The sequence below is a fragment of the Drosophila mauritiana genome, chromosome X, assembly GCF_004382145.1.
Source record: "Drosophila mauritiana strain mau12 chromosome X, ASM438214v1, whole genome shotgun sequence".
In the NCBI taxonomy this organism is placed as follows: Eukaryota; Metazoa; Arthropoda; class Insecta; order Diptera; family Drosophilidae; genus Drosophila; species Drosophila mauritiana.
Genome location: NC_046672.1, coordinates 8,474,839 through 8,496,269, shown reverse-complemented (window position 1 = coordinate 8,496,269; position 21,431 = coordinate 8,474,839). Strand labels below are relative to the sequence as shown.

General features: G+C 44.0%; 4 protein-coding genes across 7 annotated transcripts; 2 read left to right on the top strand and 2 right to left on the bottom strand.

The window, feature by feature from the left end:
* Nucleotides 1-38: 38 nt before the first annotated feature.
* On the top strand, nt 39-3,599 carry LOC117148751 (RNA cytidine acetyltransferase). 2 transcript variants are annotated; one of them, XM_033316340.1, is made up of 5 exons: nt 39-360; nt 420-867; nt 931-2,209; nt 2,268-3,237; nt 3,364-3,599. In XM_033316340.1, exons 1-5 carry the CDS (start codon nt 158-160, stop codon nt 3,488-3,490), a joined length of 3,027 nt encoding a protein of 1,008 aa, XP_033172231.1. In that variant the 5' UTR covers nt 39-157; the 3' UTR covers nt 3,491-3,599. The 2 variants fall into 2 exon arrangements, with proteins under 2 accessions (XP_033172231.1, XP_033172232.1); XM_033316341.1 differs by having other exon boundaries at nt 2,268-3,241; nt 3,364-3,456.
* LOC117148753 (ribosome biogenesis protein NOP53) lies at nt 3,531-5,374 on the bottom strand. Its single transcript, XM_033316344.1, has 5 exons — nt 5,152-5,374; nt 4,913-5,086; nt 4,536-4,856; nt 4,055-4,477; nt 3,531-3,996 (listed from the first exon to the last, which is right to left on the bottom strand). The coding sequence occupies exons 1-5, from the start codon at nt 5,277-5,279 to the stop codon at nt 3,600-3,602; spliced, it is 1,443 nt and encodes a 480-aa protein (XP_033172235.1). The 5' UTR covers nt 5,280-5,374; the 3' UTR covers nt 3,531-3,599.
* A 291-nt stretch (nt 5,375-5,665) lies between these two features.
* On the top strand, nt 5,666-7,898 carry LOC117148754. 3 transcript variants are annotated; one of them, XM_033316347.1, is made up of 3 exons: nt 5,666-5,859; nt 6,259-6,773; nt 6,985-7,898. In XM_033316347.1, exons 2-3 carry the CDS (start codon nt 6,304-6,306, stop codon nt 7,790-7,792), a joined length of 1,278 nt encoding a protein of 425 aa, XP_033172238.1. In that variant the 5' UTR covers nt 5,666-5,859; nt 6,259-6,303; the 3' UTR covers nt 7,793-7,898. The 3 variants fall into 3 exon arrangements, with proteins under 3 accessions (XP_033172238.1, XP_033172237.1, XP_033172236.1); XM_033316346.1 differs by having other exon boundaries at nt 6,256-6,773; XM_033316345.1 differs by having other exon boundaries at nt 6,237-6,773.
* A 34-nt stretch (nt 7,899-7,932) lies between these two features.
* Nucleotides 7,933-10,754, bottom strand: LOC117148752 (chitooligosaccharidolytic beta-N-acetylglucosaminidase). The gene is made up of 3 exons (XM_033316343.1): nt 10,449-10,754; nt 8,291-9,828; nt 7,933-8,221 (listed from the first exon to the last, which is right to left on the bottom strand). Exons 1-3 carry the CDS (start codon nt 10,595-10,597, stop codon nt 8,040-8,042), a joined length of 1,869 nt encoding a protein of 622 aa, XP_033172234.1. The 5' UTR covers nt 10,598-10,754; the 3' UTR covers nt 7,933-8,039.
* Between the last annotated feature and the right edge of the window lie 10,677 nt (nt 10,755-21,431).

The following is a 21,431-nucleotide window of genomic DNA, read 5'->3' as shown; positions in this document are numbered from 1 at the left end:
CGATTTCCGTGACATTGTAGCTGAGTCGCGACTATCGACAAAGCGCCCATCTCTAAACCGCACACGTGCATTTTGAACGGGCAGCAATTTCATTTGCATTATTTACTTCGGAAAACCGAAGTTTTTAAGTGAAAAGTGAACACAGGAACGCCGCAAGATGGTGAAGAAGAAAATAGACAACCGGATACGCGTGATGATCGAGAACGGGGTCAAGCTGGGCCACCGAACCATGTTCATCGTCATCGGGGACAAGGCGCGCGACCAGGTTCCCATTCTCTACGACATCCTGACCAAGTCGACGGTCAAGGCGCGACCCACGGTCCTGTGGTGCTACAAGAACAAGGACGAGGCCATCTCCAAGTGAGTATCCAACTGTAGAATTATTACACAGAAAGTCAGCTAACAAGATACATTTTTAGTCATGGCAAAAAGCGAGCAAAGAAGATTGCTGTCGGCAAAGTGGACGTCAATGAGGCGGACCTGTTCGATTCCTTCCGAGTGGCCACCACCATTCACGGCAGATACTACTCCGAGACGCACGCAGTCCTCGGACGAACGTACGGCGTGTGTGTGCTCCAGGACTTCGAGGCCCTGACCCCCAATCTTCTGGCTCGAACTGTGGAAACGGTGGAGGGCGGCGGTCTGATCATCCTGCTGCTGAAGACACTGCAGTCGCTGAAGCAGCTGTACACCATGAGCATGGATGTGCACAAGCGATTCCGCACAGAAGCCCATCAGACGGTAACCTGTCGATTCAATGAGCGACTCATTCTCTCCCTGGCGGACTGCAAGCGCTGTCTGGTGGTCAACGATGATCTCACCGTGCTGCCACTTAGCTCCAAGACCATCAACGTGGAGCCAGTAAATGTAAGCTGGTGCTTATAGTAAATCTTGTAAAATAGCTAATACCACTTGTTTCCAAACGTTTAGCCCGCAGACGCCGGTCGATCGCCCAACGAGGGTAGCCTCAAGGAGCTGAAGGAGAGCCTGCTCACGGTTCAGCCGGCAGGAGCACTGGTTAATCTCTGCAAGACCTACGATCAGGCCAATGCCGTTGCCCAGTTCATTGAGGCGCTGGTCGACAAGCAACTGAAGCCGCCCATGTCGTTAACAGCGGCACGTGGTCGTGGTAAATCGGCCGCCCTGGGTCTGTCGATTGCCGCCGCCGTGGCCTTTGGCTATGTGAACGTCTACGTGACCTCGCCGCATCCGGAGAACTTGATCACCCTCTTTGAATTTGTGCTCAAGGGCTTCGATGCCTTGGAGTACCAGGAGCATGCCGACTACACTATTATTCGCTCCACCAATGCCGACTACAAAAAGGCGATAATAAGAATAAATATAACGAGGAGCAGCAGGCAGACCATTCAGTACATAGCTCCCAGCGATACTCATCTGCTGAATGCAGCCGATCTTCTGCTGATCGATGAGGCGGCTGCCATTCCTTTGCCGCTGGTAAAGAAGATGATCGGTCCGTATTTGGTATTCATGGCCAGTACGATAAACGGATACGAAGGCACTGGCAGATCGCTGAGCTTGAAGCTCATTTCCCAGCTGCAAAAGGATAACAATGCAAGGCCGCCACTGAAACTGGAGGAATCGATTCGTTACCAGGAGAACGACGACATAGAAAAGTGGCTAATCAACCTGCTGTGCTTGGATGCCAGTACGGTGCCGAGCATTAGCTCGGGTTGTCCCACGCCGGATGCTTGTGAACTGTACTATGTGGACAGGGACGCCCTGTTTTCGTATCACAAGGCTGCCGAGGCGTTTCTTCATCGCCTGGTCTCCATTTATGTGTCCTCGCACTACAAGAACACACCAAACGATCTGCAGATGATGAGCGATGCCCCGGCGCATCATCTCTTCTGTCTCCTGGGTCCGGTTCAGCGAATGGACGCCCTGCCAGAGATATTGGTGGTTATCCAAGTGGCACTGGAGGGTCAGATCTCCGCCCAGAGCATCAGCGATTCCCTGGGCAGGGGTAAGAAGGCGGCGGGCGACCTGATTCCATGGAACGTAGCCGAGCAGTATGGCGATCGAGACTTCCCCAAGCTGTGTGGCGTTCGCATTGTGAGGGTAGCCACGCATCCGAATTACCAGAGGATGGGCTATGGCAAGCGGGCCATTCAGCTGCTCAAGGACTACTATGCAAGAAAGCACACTAACCTGGAGGACGGCCCAGCTGCCAGCAAGGATGCTGGAAAAGGTGAGTGCACGCCAGTGGTTTATTATGCTATAATTAATACTTTAATACTTCCGCCTAGGTATCGAGGAAGTGGAGGAGGAGGAACTTAGTCTGCTGAAGGAACAAATCCGGCCACGTAGTCGTATACCCACACTTCTGCAGCGCTTGCACGAACGCGTCCCGGAACACGTGGACTATATTGGCACGTCCTATGGCCTCACCTCCGATCTGCTGAAGTTCTGGAAGAACGCCGGCTTTGTGCCCGTGTACTTGAGCCAGAAATCCAACGAACTGACCGCCGAGCACAGCTGCATCATGCTGCACACGCCCCATGCCACACCCTGGCTGGGCCTGTACTACCAGGACTTCCGCAGGAGAGTACTCAAGTTAATGGGCAAGACGTTCAGGGAGTTCGAGACGAAACTCTGTTTGGCCTTGCTGAAGAACAAATCCGTGGACACGGAAGGCAGTGCCCTGAAAGTCCTCGATAAGCCCATGCTGGATGTTTACTTCTTGCCGCACGATCTGCAACGCTTGGAGAGCTACGCCCGCCAGCAGTCCGAGTTTCGTCTAATCATCGATCTGCTCACGGACATTGCCCAGCTGTATTTCCAGGGCAGGATAGATGGTCTGCAGCTTGACCTGGTGCAGCAGGGCATCCTTTTGGCCCTGGGCGTGCAGGGCAAGACAGTGGATGCGTTGGGTCTGGAGCTGAATATGCCGGGTAACCAGCTGTTGGCGAAATTCTTCGATGCCATGAAACGGTGCAATCAGTGCTTCCGGTCGGTCCTGGAGGAGCATATCGAGGGCGGCATGCTGCGTGAGGCGGATCTGTCCAAGGGCGAGGAACTGCAACCGCTGGCTCTGTCCCTCGACAAGGAGCTGGATCATACCGCGCAGAAGCTGAGCAAGCAGCAGCGCAAGGAGCTGAAGCGTCTGAAGGCCGAGCAGCTGGACGAATTCCAAATCAAGGGCACCGAGGAGGATTGGTCCAAGGCGCTGGAAACAAACGGAACAGGCGGTGGCAGCGGGCTGCTCTCCGTCAAGAGGTAGGTGCGCCTATTTTTAAATAAAGTGCTTAATACATGAGTACGATTATTTGCCTCCAGTTTCTTTTTATTATAAACATTACTCAGTTAGAAAAATATAACTTATTTGCCTCTCTCTCTTTTCAGTGGCGTCAAGCGACTGGATGGGCCAATCGGGCCGCGCGAGGATGGCGACTTGGCAGCTCCGCTGTCCAAGAAGAAAAAGAAGAACAATCCGAAACAGAGACGCAGTCAGGGCAAGTCCCTGATCTAGAGTTCATATTTTTTTCGTTTGGGGGGAAAAAGAATGTGGATTTTAATTCTATAGAAAAGTACATATTGTTGTAAGCTCCGTTAAAAATAAAGAGACCTTAATAACTGAACTATATCTTGATATTGGCAGCAGCCTTGGCCGCAGCGGCGGCCGCCCTGCGCCGTTCCTTGAGGTCATTATAGCTGACACCCGGCTCCTTGTGGCTGTTGCGCTCGAAGCGCTTGACCTTGGACTTCTTGCGGCTGACGAGCTTCGTCGTGGGCAACATATTGTTGCGTTGCAGCGTATGGAAGCGATCCTTCAGCAGACTGCTCTCTGTCTTCACGTTGCGCAGATTTCCGGCGATATCCTCGGGCAGATTTAAGTCCAGGTCTGGCTCCTCGAACTTGTGACGCCCCAGGCGTTTCGGCTCAAACTTGGCCTTCTCGGCGCGCTGCTTGCGGCGCTTCTTCAGATCATTCAGGTCCTCCTCCTCATCGTCTAGCTCGTGGCGAATCGATTTGATGCTGCACGAAGAAACAATAGAGATTATATGGACCACAACGACTTTAGTTAGAACCTTACCGTATCAGGTCAGCAGTCTGTTGCTTGAGCTTCCTCTTGAGCTCTGTTTGGCGCGCCAGCTCCTTTTGCTTGAGCTCGTTGCGGCGAGCTTGCTTGCTCTTCTTTTTGTTCTCCACGGGGGCGTTGATTGTGTGATAGGGCTTTTCACCATCGTCCTCCTTTTTCTCCCCATTCGTTGGGACATCCTCATCGAGCTCACTACCCTCCTCCTCCCCCTCCTCCATGCCTTGGCTCATTTCTTTTAGGCGACGACGATCTCTCTCCTCGGGCGTCACCTTGGAGAACATGCTGGTGGTCACGCGCTTAAGGTGCTGTTCCTTCTTAATGATGCCCTCCTCGCGTTCCACCACCTGTTCAATAAGCGCCTGATGATCCTCAGGTGCGGGATTGTAGCTCATGCCCGGATGCGGGAGCTCGAATTTCCTAAAAAACATATTACAATCAATTACAAGCCCGACTGCTTAAGGCATCGTGTGCTTACTTGGCTTTGGTGGTTTTGTGGTGCAGACTAGCGTGAGTTTTCACCACCTTCTTGCCAATATTTCCAGCTGTGTGCAGTGCCAGATCGCGACTGATCCAGCCCTTCTCGTCCTTGAGTCCAGGAATCTCGTCGCGGAAATCCACCTCCTGCCAGATGTCCTTCTCGACGGCAAGCTTCTTGTTCTTCTTGTCGGCCAGACGCTGCTCCAGTTTTACGTAGTACTGAGCTCGATCGCTGTTGGCTTGGCGATGGCGCGGCTTGGTGGGATTGCAGACCTCCAGCTCGATGTTACGTCCGTTCTTCTTCTGGCGCACATGGTTGCTGCAGGGATTTCAAGATAAATGAGATCGTCTGTCAGGGATATGCTGCGAACTCACCGCTTGGCAATGGGATCTTGGACTTTGGATGTGTTCTCCAGAGCCTGGTGGCTGCGCATGGGCTTCTTGGCATTCAGCTTCCGCTTTTGTTTCACGCTCAGAACGGTGGCCTTGGTCTTCTGGAGGCTGGTGTCCACAACGAACAGATCCTCATCCTGTTTATCCGCGAACGTTCTGTAATAAGAGCAGTACGCAAATTAAAGATTCCGGATGGCCACATTGTTTACCCTCTAACTCACCCAACGCGCTCTTCCTGGCGCTGATCTTCGAGGAACTGCTCGACATCCTGGATGTCTGTTTTGCGCCACGCCGATTTGTTCTTCTTCGAGATGCGCTTCTTCTTCGTCGCTGGCTCTACGGCCGTCATTTCTCCGGATTATTTGGAAATTAATAAAGTACAAAAAACAAATGTTGAGCGGCACACGTGCAATCTGCACAGGCTTTCCAACACGTTTGGCGTCGCTTGCCAACACTGGCGGCTAGCTGCTGTCAGCTGGTTAGAGATGGCAAAAACCAAGTGTGCTAAGCCACAAAATTAGAGTTGGAACTCTATATATAAATATGAATTTAACTATTACTGTATGCATTTGGTTTTAATAGCTTGGATTAATAACTAATACTACCTTACGTTTTGTAAGCCCTTAATATAAGTTAAAAGCATATTTCTATCAATGGACAGGCGCTAGCTCTTTGCCAGCTGGAAACTGGCTTGCGCATCTCTAACCCCGCCTTCACACGCATTCAAGACACCTGTGTGCGTGCGTGTGTCTCCATTTGTGTGCGTGACCAACTGAGCCGCTGCTGTGCATTGTAATTCATTTCGAATTTATAGCCACCCGCGATCCGAATCAAAGTCAGTAGCACTTGCGACGAGCTGGCGGTCAAAAGGGCAAAACCATAAACATAACCCGAAGACTCACGCACGTGTGTTAAGTAAAAAAAGGCCGGTAAGTGAGAGCAGCGACGTCGACTGCGACGGAGGCGTAGACGCGGCTGACGTGTACCAAACAAAACGCGGTAAACAAACTTGTCGTCCGCTTATTTTTATTTGTATTTGAATACCCTTGCAAGGGGTGCGATCACTTACGAGGTGATAGAATTGCGGCGCCGCAGATTATGTTTATGTTCCAACTATATAATGTCTATACACTATAGCTTATTTAGACAGTACAGTCTGGATTTCTCAAGAATCTTATTAATCTTAATCTTAATCTTATAAATGAAAGGGTATTCAAGCATCAGCCTGCTCACGTTCTTATTTCAATTGCTATTTTCTTTTTTTGTTTTTCACCGATTACGCCGTGTTATCGCCGCGCTGAAATAGTTTAATTCGTTACAAATAGCAGATCACGATCTCCGGCAGCGACAGACACACTTTGGACACCACCACGATGAGCACCTTCCCCAGCTTCGCGGACATTTCGGCCAAGTTCTCGGAGGCGACGCTGGACGAGATCATCCGGAACGCGGGCGGCACCCGGCACACCTCCTACAAGTTTGGCCCGAGTGGCAAGAAGGGCGACGCCTATCTGAGCCGTGTCTTCCGCATCACCATCTACGGCGTCAAGGAGGCGGAACAGGGCCAGGATGAGAAGCAACTGGAGGTCAGTGTGATCGTGAAGGCCATGCCCGACAATCTGCACCGCCGGCGACTCTTCCGTTCGGTGATATTCTTCCGCAACGAGATCAACTTCTACACCAAGGTGTTGCCGGCCATCGAGGCCTTCCAGAAGTCCCGCCAGCCCGCGCCCAAGAAGCCCTTCGTGGAGTACCCCCGCTGCCTGGCCAGCCTGTGCGATGGCGTCAACGATTTCATCGCCCTGGAGGATGTGGGTCCCAGGGGCTACAGGGCGCCTGTACGGTAAGTTTCCTCGCCCCCTTTACGTATGAAATCAACTTTCTATAAATAAATGTACCTACACTATCTGTCCCCACTCATGAAAACTTCCCATACAATAGATTATTTCAATATCTATCATGAATGCCATTAACCTTATTCATTATAAATTATAAAACTACATTTGAAGTGTATTTTCACGTTAATCAAGCCAACTTCAATTACCACTTTGCAGCCAGGACTACATTTCGCTGGAAGATGCCCTGCTAACGATGCGTACCCTGGGTCGTTTCCATGGCGTGGCCCTGGCCTTCAATGCCCTGGATAGCAAGAACTTCGAGAAGGCTGCTGGTTCGCTCGAGGAGACCTATTACGGCGAACACACCCGCGAGTGGTACACGGGCTTCCTCCTGCTGGCGGAGAATGTGGCCAGGGACGCCGTCAAGCATATCTATCCGAATAGCAAGTACGAGACTGTGGCCACAAACTTCCTGCAGCCGCCGCTGTTCGATGACCTGATCAATCTGGTGTCCACTCGCTCCAAGTTGAGTGTGTTCGGGCACGGCGACTGCTGGACGCCCAACTTCCTGACCAAGTACAACGAGCAGGGACAATCGCAGGAGATCATCATCATTGATTTCCAGTTGGCCAGATGCTCCTCCTTGGCCCTCGACCTGAGCTTCTTCATCTATTCCTGCACTAGCCAGGAGCTGAGGGAGAAGCACTATGATGAGCTGCTCCGCGCCTACCTGGAGAGCGCACAGGATTTGATTCAGGATCTGGGTGGCGATGCAGAGTCTATCATCTCCTGGGAATCGCTGCAAGAGGAGCTAAAGAACTTTGGTCGCTTTGGCTGCGGCATGGGCATCGAATCGCTGCCGATGACGATGATGGAGGACGAGGAGGTGGCCGATCTGGATGGCATCAAGGAGAACGCCATTCTCACCGACATCTGGAACATCACGCCCTTCAAGGAGTCCGCCAAGCAGCAGCGCCTGGCTGATATCTTCAAGCACGCCATAGATCAGGGCTACATTAAGTAAGCTCATGATTTCTATGATAAAATCGAATTCATATAGTATTGGGAATTTCGTAACTGTAACTGTACAAAACGTAACTCCAGATAATTAAAAGCATATTATAAACGCATTGACTAAGCTTAAATTACGAACCGCTTGGCGGATTGGATTAAAAACAGATCTTTATGGGCAATAACTGATGAATAAAGTAACATTGTTTGAAAGGTATGTACACGGTGCTGGTGCTAAAACTAGGTGGGGAACGACCGATTTAGAGGCACTGCCCTTCGTGGAGGACGCACCAGTGCGGGATTACTGCATCCGCATGGATTCCGCGGGCCAGGAGTCGCTCCCGGTAGCGGTAGAACCTTCTTTGGGCCAGCAGGGCAGAAGACTTCGGATTAGACCACATTCGCTCAGCTGCTGCTCCAGCTCGCGGCCAGATTCTTGATTCTGTAGGGGATTGGATGGGGGTGATTGAGTGGGTTTGGTTCACCTTTTGCTTCGCTGCAGTTTACATACCCAGTGAGTTCTGATCCACATACTCGCTCCACATGCACACCTCACCGCCGAGAACCTGATCCTTGCTGCGACCAACGGGCATGCCACTGGAGTACACGGTGCGCCAGTTGTAGTACGATGTGCTGCCCCAGAAGCCGTGATCCAGGTACCAGGCATTCTTCGTGGACACAATCAGTCGGTAGCCCCGCTGCAAGAGCTCCCGATTGAGGGCATCCTGCGACTCCACCCAGGTCTGGATTATGAACCGCTCCTTGGGCAGGTAGGCCTCAATGTAGCGGGGATTGGTGAGGTGGCTGGACCAGATGATCACCGACTTGGGCTCCTTGATGCCCGGATACATACGCTCGTTAATCTCGTCCCATGCATTGAGGTTCCGCTGATGGAACTGCGACCACAGCCGCAGGAAGCTCTGCTCGCTGAGATCGTAGCCGCGAGCCCGCATGCCATCCCGAATCTCGTCGGTGTTATTCCAGCACGGCAGGAACACCTCGTCGCCGCCCATGTGCAGGGTCTCCTCGGGAGCGCCCACCTCGGCTACGTCCTCGAAGATCTCCTTGAGCACCGCGTACATGTGATCGTTCAGGGGATTCAGTTGGCCGCACGGTGGCTGCACACAGAATCTCCTCCAGGGCGATTGGTTCAGGCACACGGACATGTTGCCCAGTCCGGCGGCAGGACCCCATTGCCAGCCATTGCCCGCATGCGAGGGTCCATCGATCTCGATCAGTATCCGTATGCCCCGCAGTCGGGCATATTTGACCAGATTCAGTGCATCCTGGCGCGAGTACGTCTGCGATGAGGAGTACGCTCCGTAACGCTGCATCTCCGGCACCCTGGTGATCTCCAGCGGAAAACTGTGCGTGTCCACCACATGCCAGTGGAGGACATTCAGCTTACTGGCCGCCATTGCATCCAAGGTGCTGCGTATGAACTTGAGCGGCATAAAGTTACGAGCCGTATCCAGAAGCACGCCGCGATGCGAAAAGGCCGGACGATCGGTGATGTTGGCTGTAGTGACCATCAGCAGGCCATTGGACAGGCTGCCGGTGACCAGGTTGCTCAGCGTCTCGAAGGCATGACGTGCTCCGTACACCGTTGTCGCCTGGATGTCCACAAATGTGGCCGTCTCCGTGGTTCGCACCACCAGGGCGTAGCTCTCGTCGGTGGGCCAGTCCAGGACGAGGCTCTCGTTGGCCACCGTGGACCTGACCAGGATCTGCTTGCTGGTCTCCAGCGTGCAGTTCCGTATGCACTCCTTCAGCAGATTCGAGACGAACAGTCGGTTCGTCTCCCTGAGGAACTGGGTGGCCGCCTCGCCGGGCGCCACCACATGGAAGCGCACCTTCCACGGATCGAACCTCACTCGCCTGTGCGATATGGTGCACTCCTTGCCGGTGGGCATGGGCCAGATGGCTCCGTACTTGCCGCACGACAGTCGGCAATCCCGCTGGCTCTCGAAGATATCCGGTGCGTACTGCAGTCCGGTCACCATCTCGCCCTCCGCGGTGCAGATGTCCGTCCGGCTGCACAGCCATTTCCTGGAAATTCAAAAGATACTTCCTATAATAAAGCTAAGTTACAAGCATATAAAATGATGACCTCTAATGAAGATTTAACTTTATTTATTGCAAATTCTTTTCAATAATATTTGCAGCTGCATAGAAAGTACATCTTATGCTGTCTTTTTTTGCCTTTTGCACTTGTTCCCTTTTTAAAAATTGCACTTGGAGCGAATGCAAATTAACATGTAAATGCATTTGGCACAGTTGAATTTTCACCTGTTTCTGTTTGTTTTATTTTCTAGTTTCTAAGACCGATTTCACTTGTTGCTCTGTTATTTGGCATAAACACCAACCATTTGTTATCCCTTGGCAGTTTTTTTAAGTTCTCTTTTGTGGAATGGATGAATTTCCTTTAATATATTAACATTTTATTTGTGCATTTTTTAGAAATCAACTAGTTTTTGCTGTCATTTTCACCAGTCTGCTGAGCGCATATAACAGTTGCAATTTCATTGAAAATAAAGAACAGTCGGTTTGTGGTATTTTCACTGCACTTTTTATAGCAAAAGTTGTTATAATTCTAAAAAAAAAAAATATATAAAAAAAAACTTGCACTTGTTGCACTAGTTGCTCCTTTATTAAGCAAAGACACAAACCTGCTAGCGCTGCCGGCGTCGGCGTCGCTGCCGACGTCATCTGCCCGCGTCAGCGCAGCGCCGACCGCGAAGGATAATAAGGATAATAGCAGCAGCGATGCAACGGCAGAGCAGAAGCACTGATAACGATTGTAGCCGCTGAACCGCATCGTTCCTTTCTAACGGCTTCTTTGGCTGCGCCGCCCGCTTTTATAATTTCTGTTCGGTATTTTCTATATTTGGTGTGTGTGGTGGGGTGTACGGTGTACTCGCTACTTTCAATCGCCGGCCCACCCGCTCCGCTCGCCGAGCACAACAACACTGAAGAGCTGAAATCGAAAAAGCGAATAAAATAAATCCAGCGAAATTTCACTTGCAGCGCAGTAGCGGCCGCAACAACAGCAATAACAAGTCGAGCTTATCGTCAATTGAATTGAAGAGAGTGCAAGAGCGGGAGAGAGCGGATTGAAAGCACACTGCGAAAAAAGCCAAGTCCTTGCATCACACTGCAACTCCACATTAATGCTTGATATTTCGATTTTAAATCGCAATTAAATGAGCTTCCCTATACTAAACAGGACACTTGATGAATGAAGTCCCACGTCTTTTCTGGCTGTGTAGGGCTCTGAAATCAGCATATCTCCCACTCTTTGACGCAAACCCCACCCCCTGGAGAGTGGCCCACATACGGAAGTTGTGGGGTGAGTGATAAAATGGAAAATATACATATGTACATACATTCATGCACACATGCATACATATGTATGTTTATGCGGTGCAAGAACCGCAACAACAACAATAATCGGGGGCTTGAAAACTGCCAGCGTGCAAAACACCAAAAAGAATTTAACTAAATCAACCTAATTCTTCACAATTTTTGGCACAAATGCAGTTAAGAAAGCCAGTCAGAGTGTGTTAGCACAATTAAACATATTAATTAAACATATGTACATATACGTAGATACGTGTAGTATATCCCAAATTAGACTTGCAACATTTAAGTTTCCAATAACACAACTCGAAAATATTATTCAGATCAGTTTCCAAGGAACCCCATTATTTACTAAGCAGCAGTTAATTGTAAACAAGATAAAACGGTACATATATCGATTTTCAGTAAACACAAATAATCAAAAAATTGTTGTTTATAGTAGATAGATAAATAACTCAGCAATGAGAAATGGAACCACTGTCTTATCCCTCCAAAGATACGCAACTATAACAGTGTTTTTTTTAGCATTTATCATTTGTTTCTGCGTCCAGTTTTCGTTGAGTTTTCGCATTTGATTCATCTTGTATTATCATGTTGTTGCACGTACAGTTAAGGCCATGACTGTAAGGCCATCAGAACAAAAAAAAATATGTATGTATTCCCTTAGTTGAAATGGTTAATGTTGGGGTAGTAATTCTCGAAAAATAAAGAAATTTGAATGCATTCATATAAAAACTCTGCTTGCACACTACTTTAAATACATTTAATTGGCTTAATAACATAATAAAAGCAGTAGCAAATTGATTTGTGTACCACTCCCAGCTAAACTATTATTTTATATTTTATATGTGAGTAAGTTAGGAACATTTATTTAGTTGAAGTTTCGAATAAACAACGAAGAGAACATATTGCTAAAGCAACTAGCTCACGCAGTTTTTTAATATTTATATTTATATTACATTAATTTTAATCTGAAACATAATTTTAGCCGCGAAACGCGCTGTTGTTCCACCCTCATTATGATTTCGATAAAAGCATTGAAGTTGAAAACAAATGGAAAAAAATGAGAAATAAAAAACATTATTTGTGTGTGCGACTGGGCATTGTTGATTATTATTTTATTGTATTCGGCATTCGCACATCTAGTTCTTGTATGCGCCCATGCATCTCTCTCTCTCTCTCTCCCTGTCTCTGTCTCTCTCTTTTATTAATAATATGTATTATTATGTGGTCGCTGGCTTGGATTCCAATTCCAATTCCATTTCCATTTTAATTCCATGGGCGCCTTTTGTGCGCCTTCGAAATGAATTTTGAATTATGCGATAGCGCCGCCTTCGCTCTTTATTCTTTCTGCCCATTGTTGTTGCCCGTGAGCATGTGTGCGTTTCAGTGTTTAGAATGTAAAATTATAATAATTAAAAAGAGTACGTGCGAGTGCTGTAATCGGGCGGTTGAGATGATGGATGCGCGGATGTGGCTGAAGCGATAGTTGCAAATTGCATACTCCCCTCTCATCCCATTCACCACGATCTCGAAACTCACCACGATTTAGTAAAACTTTTCTCGAAATAATCCGTGCAATACCTTTTTTTTACTATTGAATCCGCACATATTTCAAAACTAACAAGGTTTTAATGGTAGTTGGTAAATAGGTTATTCGATTAAGTTAGCTTTCCAGAATTTTTATATAACAATAACATTAGTAATTGCATTTTGATAACATTTAAGTAAAGATGATAAATACCTCCTATGTGCACTTCTCACGCGCTCATCCCCAGGATTTCACACATGTGGGCGGACCAAATGAGTTTTGCCCAACTCGGACATCAGGTCCTGAATGGAAATCAGCAGGAGGAGGAGGATCTAAGGGGAGGCATTGGATGTGGACATGGTTATGGATATGCGAAGGCAGTAGAGTCATGATGATGAGGAGCTGCAGCTGTTCCTGTCGCTCCAGGACAATGCAGATGCACAGATGCGTCTGCACTGGGAAAAAAGCGGTCTATCTGTTCGATAAATAACAATATTATAAATTATAAGTCTTAAGTTATGTTAAGTGCTCAAGTCGAAATGGAAAATAAATACTTAACCATATATTGCGCTTTTATTTCCAGTGTATTTAAATGGAGGGGGTTGGGGTCCATCGCCACTGATTATGATGTTGATTACATTGCGGCAACCCACGCCCACTGGCCACGCCCCTTTTACACAGAGAGAAAATATTGTTTGTTCATTTAATGGATTTGCATTTAACTTAATTATCTGCTCAACAGATGCAAACAAGAACCTGATGATTTTCGACCACTATTTTACCAACTTTGATTATGAACTTAAAAGGATATCGACTTTGTTTCCTCTGCAGGACTTTGGACAGGATGCAAGTCAGCCGCTAGGTTCTTCATTCCGTTTGCGTCAGTCAGCGCTGACTGCCGCCCCCCTCGCAAGCCACGCCCCTGGATGCTGCTGCTTAGAACAATGCAAGATTAAAAAACTGTAACAAATTACAAGCAAAACGGCAAATAAATTACACAAAAAACCAAGAGCTGCAAATGAAAATAAAAAAAAATTAAAATAAAAAAATAAAATAAAATGGAAGGAAAAAAAGTAAATCAGCAGAGGAAATGCAAAACAAGAAGCGAGCGCAAAAAGTTGCAGCTACCGAAAGGGGGTTCGGGAAAAGGGGCGTGGCTGAGGTCAGCGGCCCTGGGGGTTGTCATATGATTCCCAAATGGGGGTGGGCCGGAAAATTGGGCGTGGACATGTGTGGAAATGCCAAGTTATAGGAAAAGTTAATTTGGGTTTTGTGTTTGCGGGGGGCCATTGCGAAAATGGCTTTATCCTTTGGCCGATTAAATCAGAGTTTGCTGCAAGGAATGCAACCAAATGTGCACTTCGATTTTTTTTTTGTAAGATTTGAAATATTAATTGTTTATTATGTTTATAAAGATTTATTTAGGGACTATTTGGGGTTTGAGCTAACAATATAAAATCAACACTTCCAATAAATTATATTTATGAGTGCCGAAATTTTCTTCTTTTTCCTTATGTGACTCTTGAAAGCGTGGATAGCGGGTATCTAATAGTCGGGGTTTTGGAATACAGGGTATGCGATATAGTTTGATACGAATATCTAGAGTTAGAATGCAATTGCCACCAAAAATGAATAAAAGGTAAGTCTTCAAACATGAATGGATATTATATTATATTTTATTACATTATAATATAGTTTAAAGGGCCTACAAATCCATTAATTAAATATGAACTATTTTTTAAGCCGTTTATCGTGTTTGTAATGTCACTTGGCTGCATTTTGTATTGTTTGCGATGGGCATAGGTGGCTGACTAAACGCTTGGCTTTCGAAGGGAATTGTGGGGGGGTGGGGGGATGAGGTGAGGAAAGTGGGCGGAGGGGGGCGTCGAAGTGATCGGAAGTGGATAAGGTTTGTTCGCCCGCTGTGGTTGTTGGTTGTTGCTGCATAGTTGTGCTTGTTCTTGTTGTTTTTGTGCGTCCGGGGACCGTCAAACAATGCAAATTGCATGAATGAATGCCATTTTGCATTTCATTTCAATGCCCACCGCCCACCGCCCCCTGACCCCGTTGACCCCCGTGCAGCCCCTTTTTCCTTCTATTTATTTTCCCCTCTGTCGGCCCTGGTGAACCTGACTGCATTCTATTTTTCTTTTGATTAAATCAAATGCATAAAATGTTTTCAATTCAATCAGAAAAAAAACAACACGAAACCAACTACAAGAGTACAAGAACAACGGGAAAAATCACATTTACTGAGGTAAAACTGTGCATACCCTTTCCTCGAGGAAATGTTTTTTCCTAATGTTTTAAAATTTGCATATAAGATCTTGATGCTTCTTTCTATCTTGAAAACTGAAAACTGTTATCTGTTATCTCTTATCTTTTTGTCATTCGCTTAAATTCGAAACTGAAAATGAAAGTTGTGCGTATATGCAGTCACCCAATTGTGACACCACCTAAAATATTGGCAATTAAAAAGCAACAGGAAATCATTAAAACGGATCAGTGTTAACCTCTGTCATCGTTTTAATTCGAATTGTTTTGAATTCGATTTTGAAACGGAGTCAAGGTTGCTTTAGTTAGCATTATAAAAAGGAAAGTGACTAAGTTTCTAATTTGTATATGCATTTTAAGCAAATTGTATAGCATAACTAACAGTTCATACGCTTTTCGATTAAATTAAAAATATATCTGCAATTAAAGGGCAAAATTGAAGAAAAAGAGAGAGTGAGTGCAGGATAAGAAGAGAATCGAATGCACAGTCTACCATTCTTCTCGTTCTATTTTTGTTTTTTATTTTTTTTTAATTTGTGCAAAGTTTTCTGCCTTTTTTCCACACACATGTGGTCTTTTTTTGTCTGCCAACGAGTGTGTGTGAATCTAGCTTTTTAATTAATTGCACTAACCTCCCCCTTTTTTCCACACACCCCCACTCTTGCCAGTCGCTGGTTTTTGTGTGTGTGTTTGGTTTTTGATTCTTTTTTGTGCTCTTTTTTTGAGTCGTTTTTGATTTGATAATCCCAACAATTGTTGTTCAAGTTCAAGGCCCAGCGAATGCTCTTTGATTCATGAATTAACTTTTAGCTAGCTGGCTTTTTATTTGTGTTGATTGGGTTTTGATTTGTTTTTGATGGCACAGGGGTGCATTTCGAATTCCTATATATTTATATTTACGAGTATGAAAAACGAGAAGCGTGTAATTATAAGTTAGCTAAGTGACTTTATGAAGATACATTTGCAATAATTTGAAATAGTATTGTTACATTACTTACCTTTTCTCGTATATCTTAGACGTATCTTAACCTTTGCCAAGATACATTTTCGTAATGTTTTCCATGAATTTTTTTTTGTTTTGTTTCATATGTTTTCAGTCTTAAAAAAGCAGAGGAAAACATCTCAATTTCCATGTGAATCGAATTTCGGTGTCCTTTTTTGTTTAGCAATTTCAGGATGCTGCCGAGTTGTTCTTCTTCTTCAACCAACCCCACTGTCGCCGTCCCTGTCGCACGCTTGCTGTCTTTGTCTCTGTCTCTCATTGGAAGGCGCCAACATAATCAGTATAACAAATGAGATCCTTGTCGACAGTTGTTTGCTGCTTTTGTGTCAGTGGCGTCGTCATCATCATCATCATCTGGGCAAGGGGGCTGGGTGAGCGGGGGGTTGGTGCTGCTAGGGGGTGGTGTGGGCGGTTGTGGAAGGGGGGTGGGGAGTACTGCTGTCAACGTCTCTCTACTTTCTGCCCGACGTTCTACATTGTTATTGTTATTATTTTTGCTGCCTTTATGCAATGTTTTGATTAATTTTTGCCGCAGCCATCTTATCCTTCCCCCCGCCCTTCGGCTCCCTCTCCAACCCCCCAACGCCCCTGAACCCATACCTCTAACCCAAACCCCACCCCCCCTCACCGCTCCCCGCGTGCATTTGCTTGACTGCATTTTCCTAGCTGCCTCTGACTTTTATGCACTGAAAAATCATTCGCATATCATTCATATCATTCAGATGACCTCAACTATTTTTAGTTGTCTGCCAAAGTATTGTGAATAATAGTATTTCTATTACTTCCATTAAGTTTACACATTATTTACAACAAATTATTAAATGTGCTACTTTTGACACACATTTTTTCACAGTGCTTGTGGAAATGGGAAAGCGCACGAGGCTGGAGTAACGCCACTGACTGGTGCTGATGATGGGCGGTTGCAAGCGGTGGAGTGGGCGTGGCTGTTTTGTTTAGTAGTTTTATGGTCTCAACTCGCGGTAAACAATGAAAAATTCTGTCGCTGTTCATTGTCTCGAGTCGAAAAACTTGGGATAAAAGGAGAAGAAGATTTCTGGGAGATGGTGAGCGGGCAGAGATTCGAATGGGAAACTGGGAAAGCGGAGATTTCCTCTTTGTAGATTTCATAAATCAAGATGTCGGTGGTTGCAAGGATAACGACAATATTATATCCCGATTAAATGGTCATTGAAGTGTTCTTCTTAAAATGATATTAATTAAATTGAAGCAAGGCCACGTGTGTGTTGCCCATTTTATTTTGGCCAATAAATTTCGGCATATCACAGCCCAATCAAAATCAAAATTGCAAGCAAAATGCATTTGCATTATTGCACTTTTCCAACGCACCAGCAATGCAATGCAAATGCAATCAATATAATTGATGCAACATCCGATTCTGTGGCCGCTTTTCCCCTCATCTTCCGCTTTCCCCAGCCATTTCCATTGAGACGAGCCACAAAAAATAAAAGGACTTAAATGTGCATCCATTTATAAATTCATTCACATAAACTCCCATAATACTTTATAATTTACAAAATTGATTTTGGTCAAATGAATGCGAATGATTTCTCGGCTTTTGGTAGGAAAATCAGTGATTGCAGTCGGCAAACAACGCGTACAGTTATCTTTCGCATGTCAATACAAAAGTCGTCTGATTTATCAGTATTTTGATCAAAACATTCGAAATAATTACCCAAATATGGAATGTCATACCTCGTTGAGTTTGTTTCTTAAATCCCAATCAAATTGCATTCAAGTTGTGGAATTCTAGGAGGTTTCAATTTTTTGCAAATTTTGATGATGGTACCCCTTACAAAAAATGCGAAAATTTGGCCAAAAATTAATTTTACAAAATCAGTTTAAAAGTAAAATGGGTTGTTAGTATTGGTTGTAAGGAGTACAAAATGGTACTCCTTTTTGCTCTGTGACCATTTTTAGTCAAGTTATAGCCAAAAAAGCCAATTTGAAATTTCATTTTTTTCCCAAAAATATTTTCCTAGATTTTTTGTGAATAAAATATTTGGTATTTTGATCAAAACATTCGAAATAATTACCCAAATATGGAATGTCATACCTCGTTGAGTTTGTTTCTTAAATCCCAATCAAATTGCATTCAAGTTGTGGAATTCTAGGAGGTTTCAATTTTTTGCAAATTTTGATGATGGTACCCCTTATAAAAAATGCGAAAATTTGGCCAAAAATTAATTTTACAAAATCAGTTTAAAAGTGAAAGGGGTTGTTAGTATTGGTTGTAAGGAGTACAAAATGGTACTCCTTTTTGCTCTGTGACCATTTTTAGTCAAGTTATAGCCAAAAAAGCCAATTTGAAATTTCATTTTTTTGCCAAAAATATTTTCCCAGATTTTTTGTGAATAAAATATTTGGTATTTTGATCAAAACATTCGAAATAATTACCCAAATATGGAATGTCATACCTCGTTGAGTTTGTTTCTTAAATCCCAATCAAATAGCATTCAAGTTGTGGAATTCTAGGAGGTTTCAATTTTTTGCAAATTTTGATGATGGTACCCCTTACAAAAAATTCGAAAATTTGGCCAAAAATTAATTTTACAAAATCAGTTTAAAAGTAAAAGGGGTTGTTAGTATTGGTTGTAAGGAGTACAAAATGGTACTCCTTTTTGCTCTGTGACCATTTTTAGTCAAGTTATAGCCAAAAAAGCCAATTTGAAATTTCATTTTTTTGCCAAAAATATTTTCACAATTTTTTTGTGAATAAAATATTTGGTATTTTGATCAAAACATTGAAAATAATAACCCAAATATGGAATGTCATACCTCGTTGAGTTTGTTTCTTAAATCCCAATCGAATTGCATTCAAGTTTTGGAATTCTAGGAGGTTTCAATTTTTTGCAAATTTTGATGATGGTACCCCTTACAAAAAATGCGAAAATTTGGCCAAAAATTAATTTTACAAAATCAGTTTAAAAGTAAAATGGGTTGTTAGTATTGGTTGTAAGGAGTACAAAATGGTACTCCTTTTTGCTCTGTGACCATTTTTAGTCAAGTTATAGCCAAAAAAGCCAATTTGAAATTTCATTTTTTTGCCAAAAATATTTTCCCAGATTTTTTGTGAATAAAATATTTGGTATTTTGATCAAAACATTCGAAATAATTACCCAAATATGGAATGTCATACCTCGTTGAGTTTGTTTCTTAAATCCCAATCAAATTGCATTCAAGTTGTGGAATTCTAGGAGGTTTCAATTTTTTGCAAATTTTGATGATGGTACCCCTTACAAAAAATTCGAAAATTTGGCCAAAAATTAATTTTACAAAATCAGTTTAAAAGTAAAAGGGGTTGTTAGTATTGGTTGTAAGGAGTACAAAATGGTATTCCTTTTTGCTCTGTGACCATTTTTAGTCAAGTTATAGCCAAAAAAGCCAATTTGAAATTTCATTTTTTTGCCAAAAATATTTTCACAATTTTTTTGTGAATAAAATATTTGGTATTTTGATCAAAACATTGAAAATAATAACCCAAATATGGAATGTCATACCTCGTTGAGTTTGTTTCTTAAATCCCAATCGAATTGCATTCAAGTTTTGGAATTCTAGGAGGTTTCAATTTTTTGCAAATTTTGATGATGGTACCCCTTACAAAAAATGCGAAAATTTGGCCAAAAATTAATTTTACAAAATCAGTTTAAAAGTGAAAGGGGTTGTTAGTATTGGTTGTAAGGAGTACAAAATGGTACTCCTTTTTGCTCTCTGACCATTTTTAGTCAAGTTATAGCCAAAAACGCCAATTTGAAATTTCATTTTTTTGCCAAAAATATTTTCCCTGATTTTTTGTGAAAAAAATATTTGGTATTTTGATCAAAACATTCGAAATAATTACCCAAATATGGAATGTCATACCTCGTTGAGTTTGTTTCTTAAATCCCAAGCGATTTGCATTCAAGTTTTGGAATTCTAGGAGGTTTCAATTTTTTGCAAATTTTGATGATGGTACCCCTTACAAAAAATGCGAAAATTTGGCCAAAAATTAATTTTACAAAATCAGTTTAAAAGTGAAAGGGGTTGTTAGTATTGGTTGTAAGGAGTACAAAATGGCACTCCATTTTGCTCTGTGATCATTTTTAGTCAAACTGTGATGTAAATCTTTCGAAAATACAGCATTTTGGCCTAAGTCGATTTCCCGCTTTGTCGTCTTAAACCAATATTCGGACAATGTTGCTTGTATTGAAATCTGCACTCGATTGGCATTTAATTATGTCTAACTAAAACAATAAAAGTCGGCATACGAGCACCTCTTTTAATTCCTGAATCAACTTATCCTGATGCAATTTCCTTTGTCATCTGTCTCTCACTTGCCACTCGTATTTTCCCCAGCCGTTTTTAGCCTCCACATTTTCCAGTTGCCGCGGCATGTGGAAAATTAGCGCTCAATGTTAACATTTGCCCACATTGTTGCGTTGTGTTAATGTATTTTAATTTTCCTCAGCCTCGAGTCCTCTGACATCCTACATTCTGACAGGATAGCTTTGGTTTCGTGTGCCGAACATCAAGGGAAAACTAAAGTAAATTAGTTAAACATAACTCATTTAGTATAAATGATCAAATTTTACATACATTTTATAAAGTGTAAGATAAGATTTCTAATTTTGAATTTTAGTATTACGTAGCTCATCTTGATTTCGTCTTAACCGGATTGAAATCTCCGTTTCTTACAGACTTATTGCACAGCCGCTGTTGCTGCTGCTGCTGTTTTTTTAATTACTTTTTTTTCCAACTCATTTTCTTTTGTGAAATGCAACCGGGCTCATCTGACTGATGCCGAGTCCTTGCTGGTTGAGTTGAGTCGAGTTCCCGGATACGGCGGTTTGTCGTCCTCCCAGTCATCGTGGCTGTTGCTGTTGTTTTTGCTTGGCTGCATTTGCAGCATAAATTCAGTTTCATCATCCCGTTCCGCTATAATGCACACTGTGAGAAATTACAATTAATATATGCACCATTTTCAGATAAATTACTTAAGGAAGTTGCCATAACAATAATTCGTGCTTTAAATATTCGCAAAAGAAACGTACATTATGGGATTATGTATTTGTATTTGTAAGATACATATGTATCTTTTACACATTTGGACTTAACAAGATAGTGTTGCATACTTTTTAGTCATCTATGTATAGATTCCTTACCTACTTATGTTGTCAAGCTTTAACTTCTATAAAGAAATAATAGTTTAAATCTGAGTTTTTTTGCTCAGTGCATCTCTCATCTCGTTTCGGCTCGTCTCCGCTGACAGACAGCTGTCATGGGCGCCTACTGAGCCCCCCTTTTGGCCCCGCCCCTGTCCCCTCGTTTAGCCCTACCCCCTGGCAAAATGACATTGTGACTATGCAAATAGTATTATGAGAAATATTTTCTCATGTTTTTTGCATTTCTTTTTTATTTTTCGCCCTCTTTTGCAGCTGAGGTGCCCGGACCACGCCCCCCTTTCGCCGCCCCCTCGCAAAAAAACAT

Coding starts and splice junctions, on each gene's coding strand:
- LOC117148751 (XM_033316340.1), top strand. CDS start 158: ATGGTGAAGAAGAAAATAGACAACCGGATACGCGTGATGATCGAGAAC. Junction 361..419: donor AAGGACGAGGCCATCTCCAA/GTGAGTATCCAA, acceptor ATACATTTTTAG/TCATGGCAAAAAGCGAGCAA. Junction 868..930: donor TCAACGTGGAGCCAGTAAAT/GTAAGCTGGTGC, acceptor CCAAACGTTTAG/CCCGCAGACGCCGGTCGATC.
- LOC117148753 (XM_033316344.1), bottom strand. CDS start 5,279: ATGACGGCCGTAGAGCCAGCGACGAAGAAGAAGCGCATCTCGAAGAAG. Junction 4,478..4,535: donor CACAAAACCACCAAAGCCAA/GTAAGCACACGA, acceptor TATGTTTTTTAG/GAAATTCGAGCTCCCGCATC. Junction 3,997..4,054: donor CAGACTGCTGACCTGATACG/GTAAGGTTCTAA, acceptor TTCTTCGTGCAG/CATCAAATCGATTCGCCACG.
- LOC117148754 (XM_033316347.1), top strand. CDS start 6,304: ATGAGCACCTTCCCCAGCTTCGCGGACATTTCGGCCAAGTTCTCGGAG. Junction 6,774..6,984: donor GGCTACAGGGCGCCTGTACG/GTAAGTTTCCTC, acceptor ACCACTTTGCAG/CCAGGACTACATTTCGCTGG.
- LOC117148752 (XM_033316343.1), bottom strand. CDS start 10,597: ATGCGGTTCAGCGGCTACAATCGTTATCAGTGCTTCTGCTCTGCCGTT. Junction 9,829..10,448: donor GACGCCGGCAGCGCTAGCAG/GTTTGTGTCTTT, acceptor TTGAATTTCCAG/GAAATGGCTGTGCAGCCGGA. Junction 8,222..8,290: donor TGTGGATCAGAACTCACTGG/GTATGTAAACTG, acceptor AATCCCCTACAG/AATCAAGAATCTGGCCGCGA.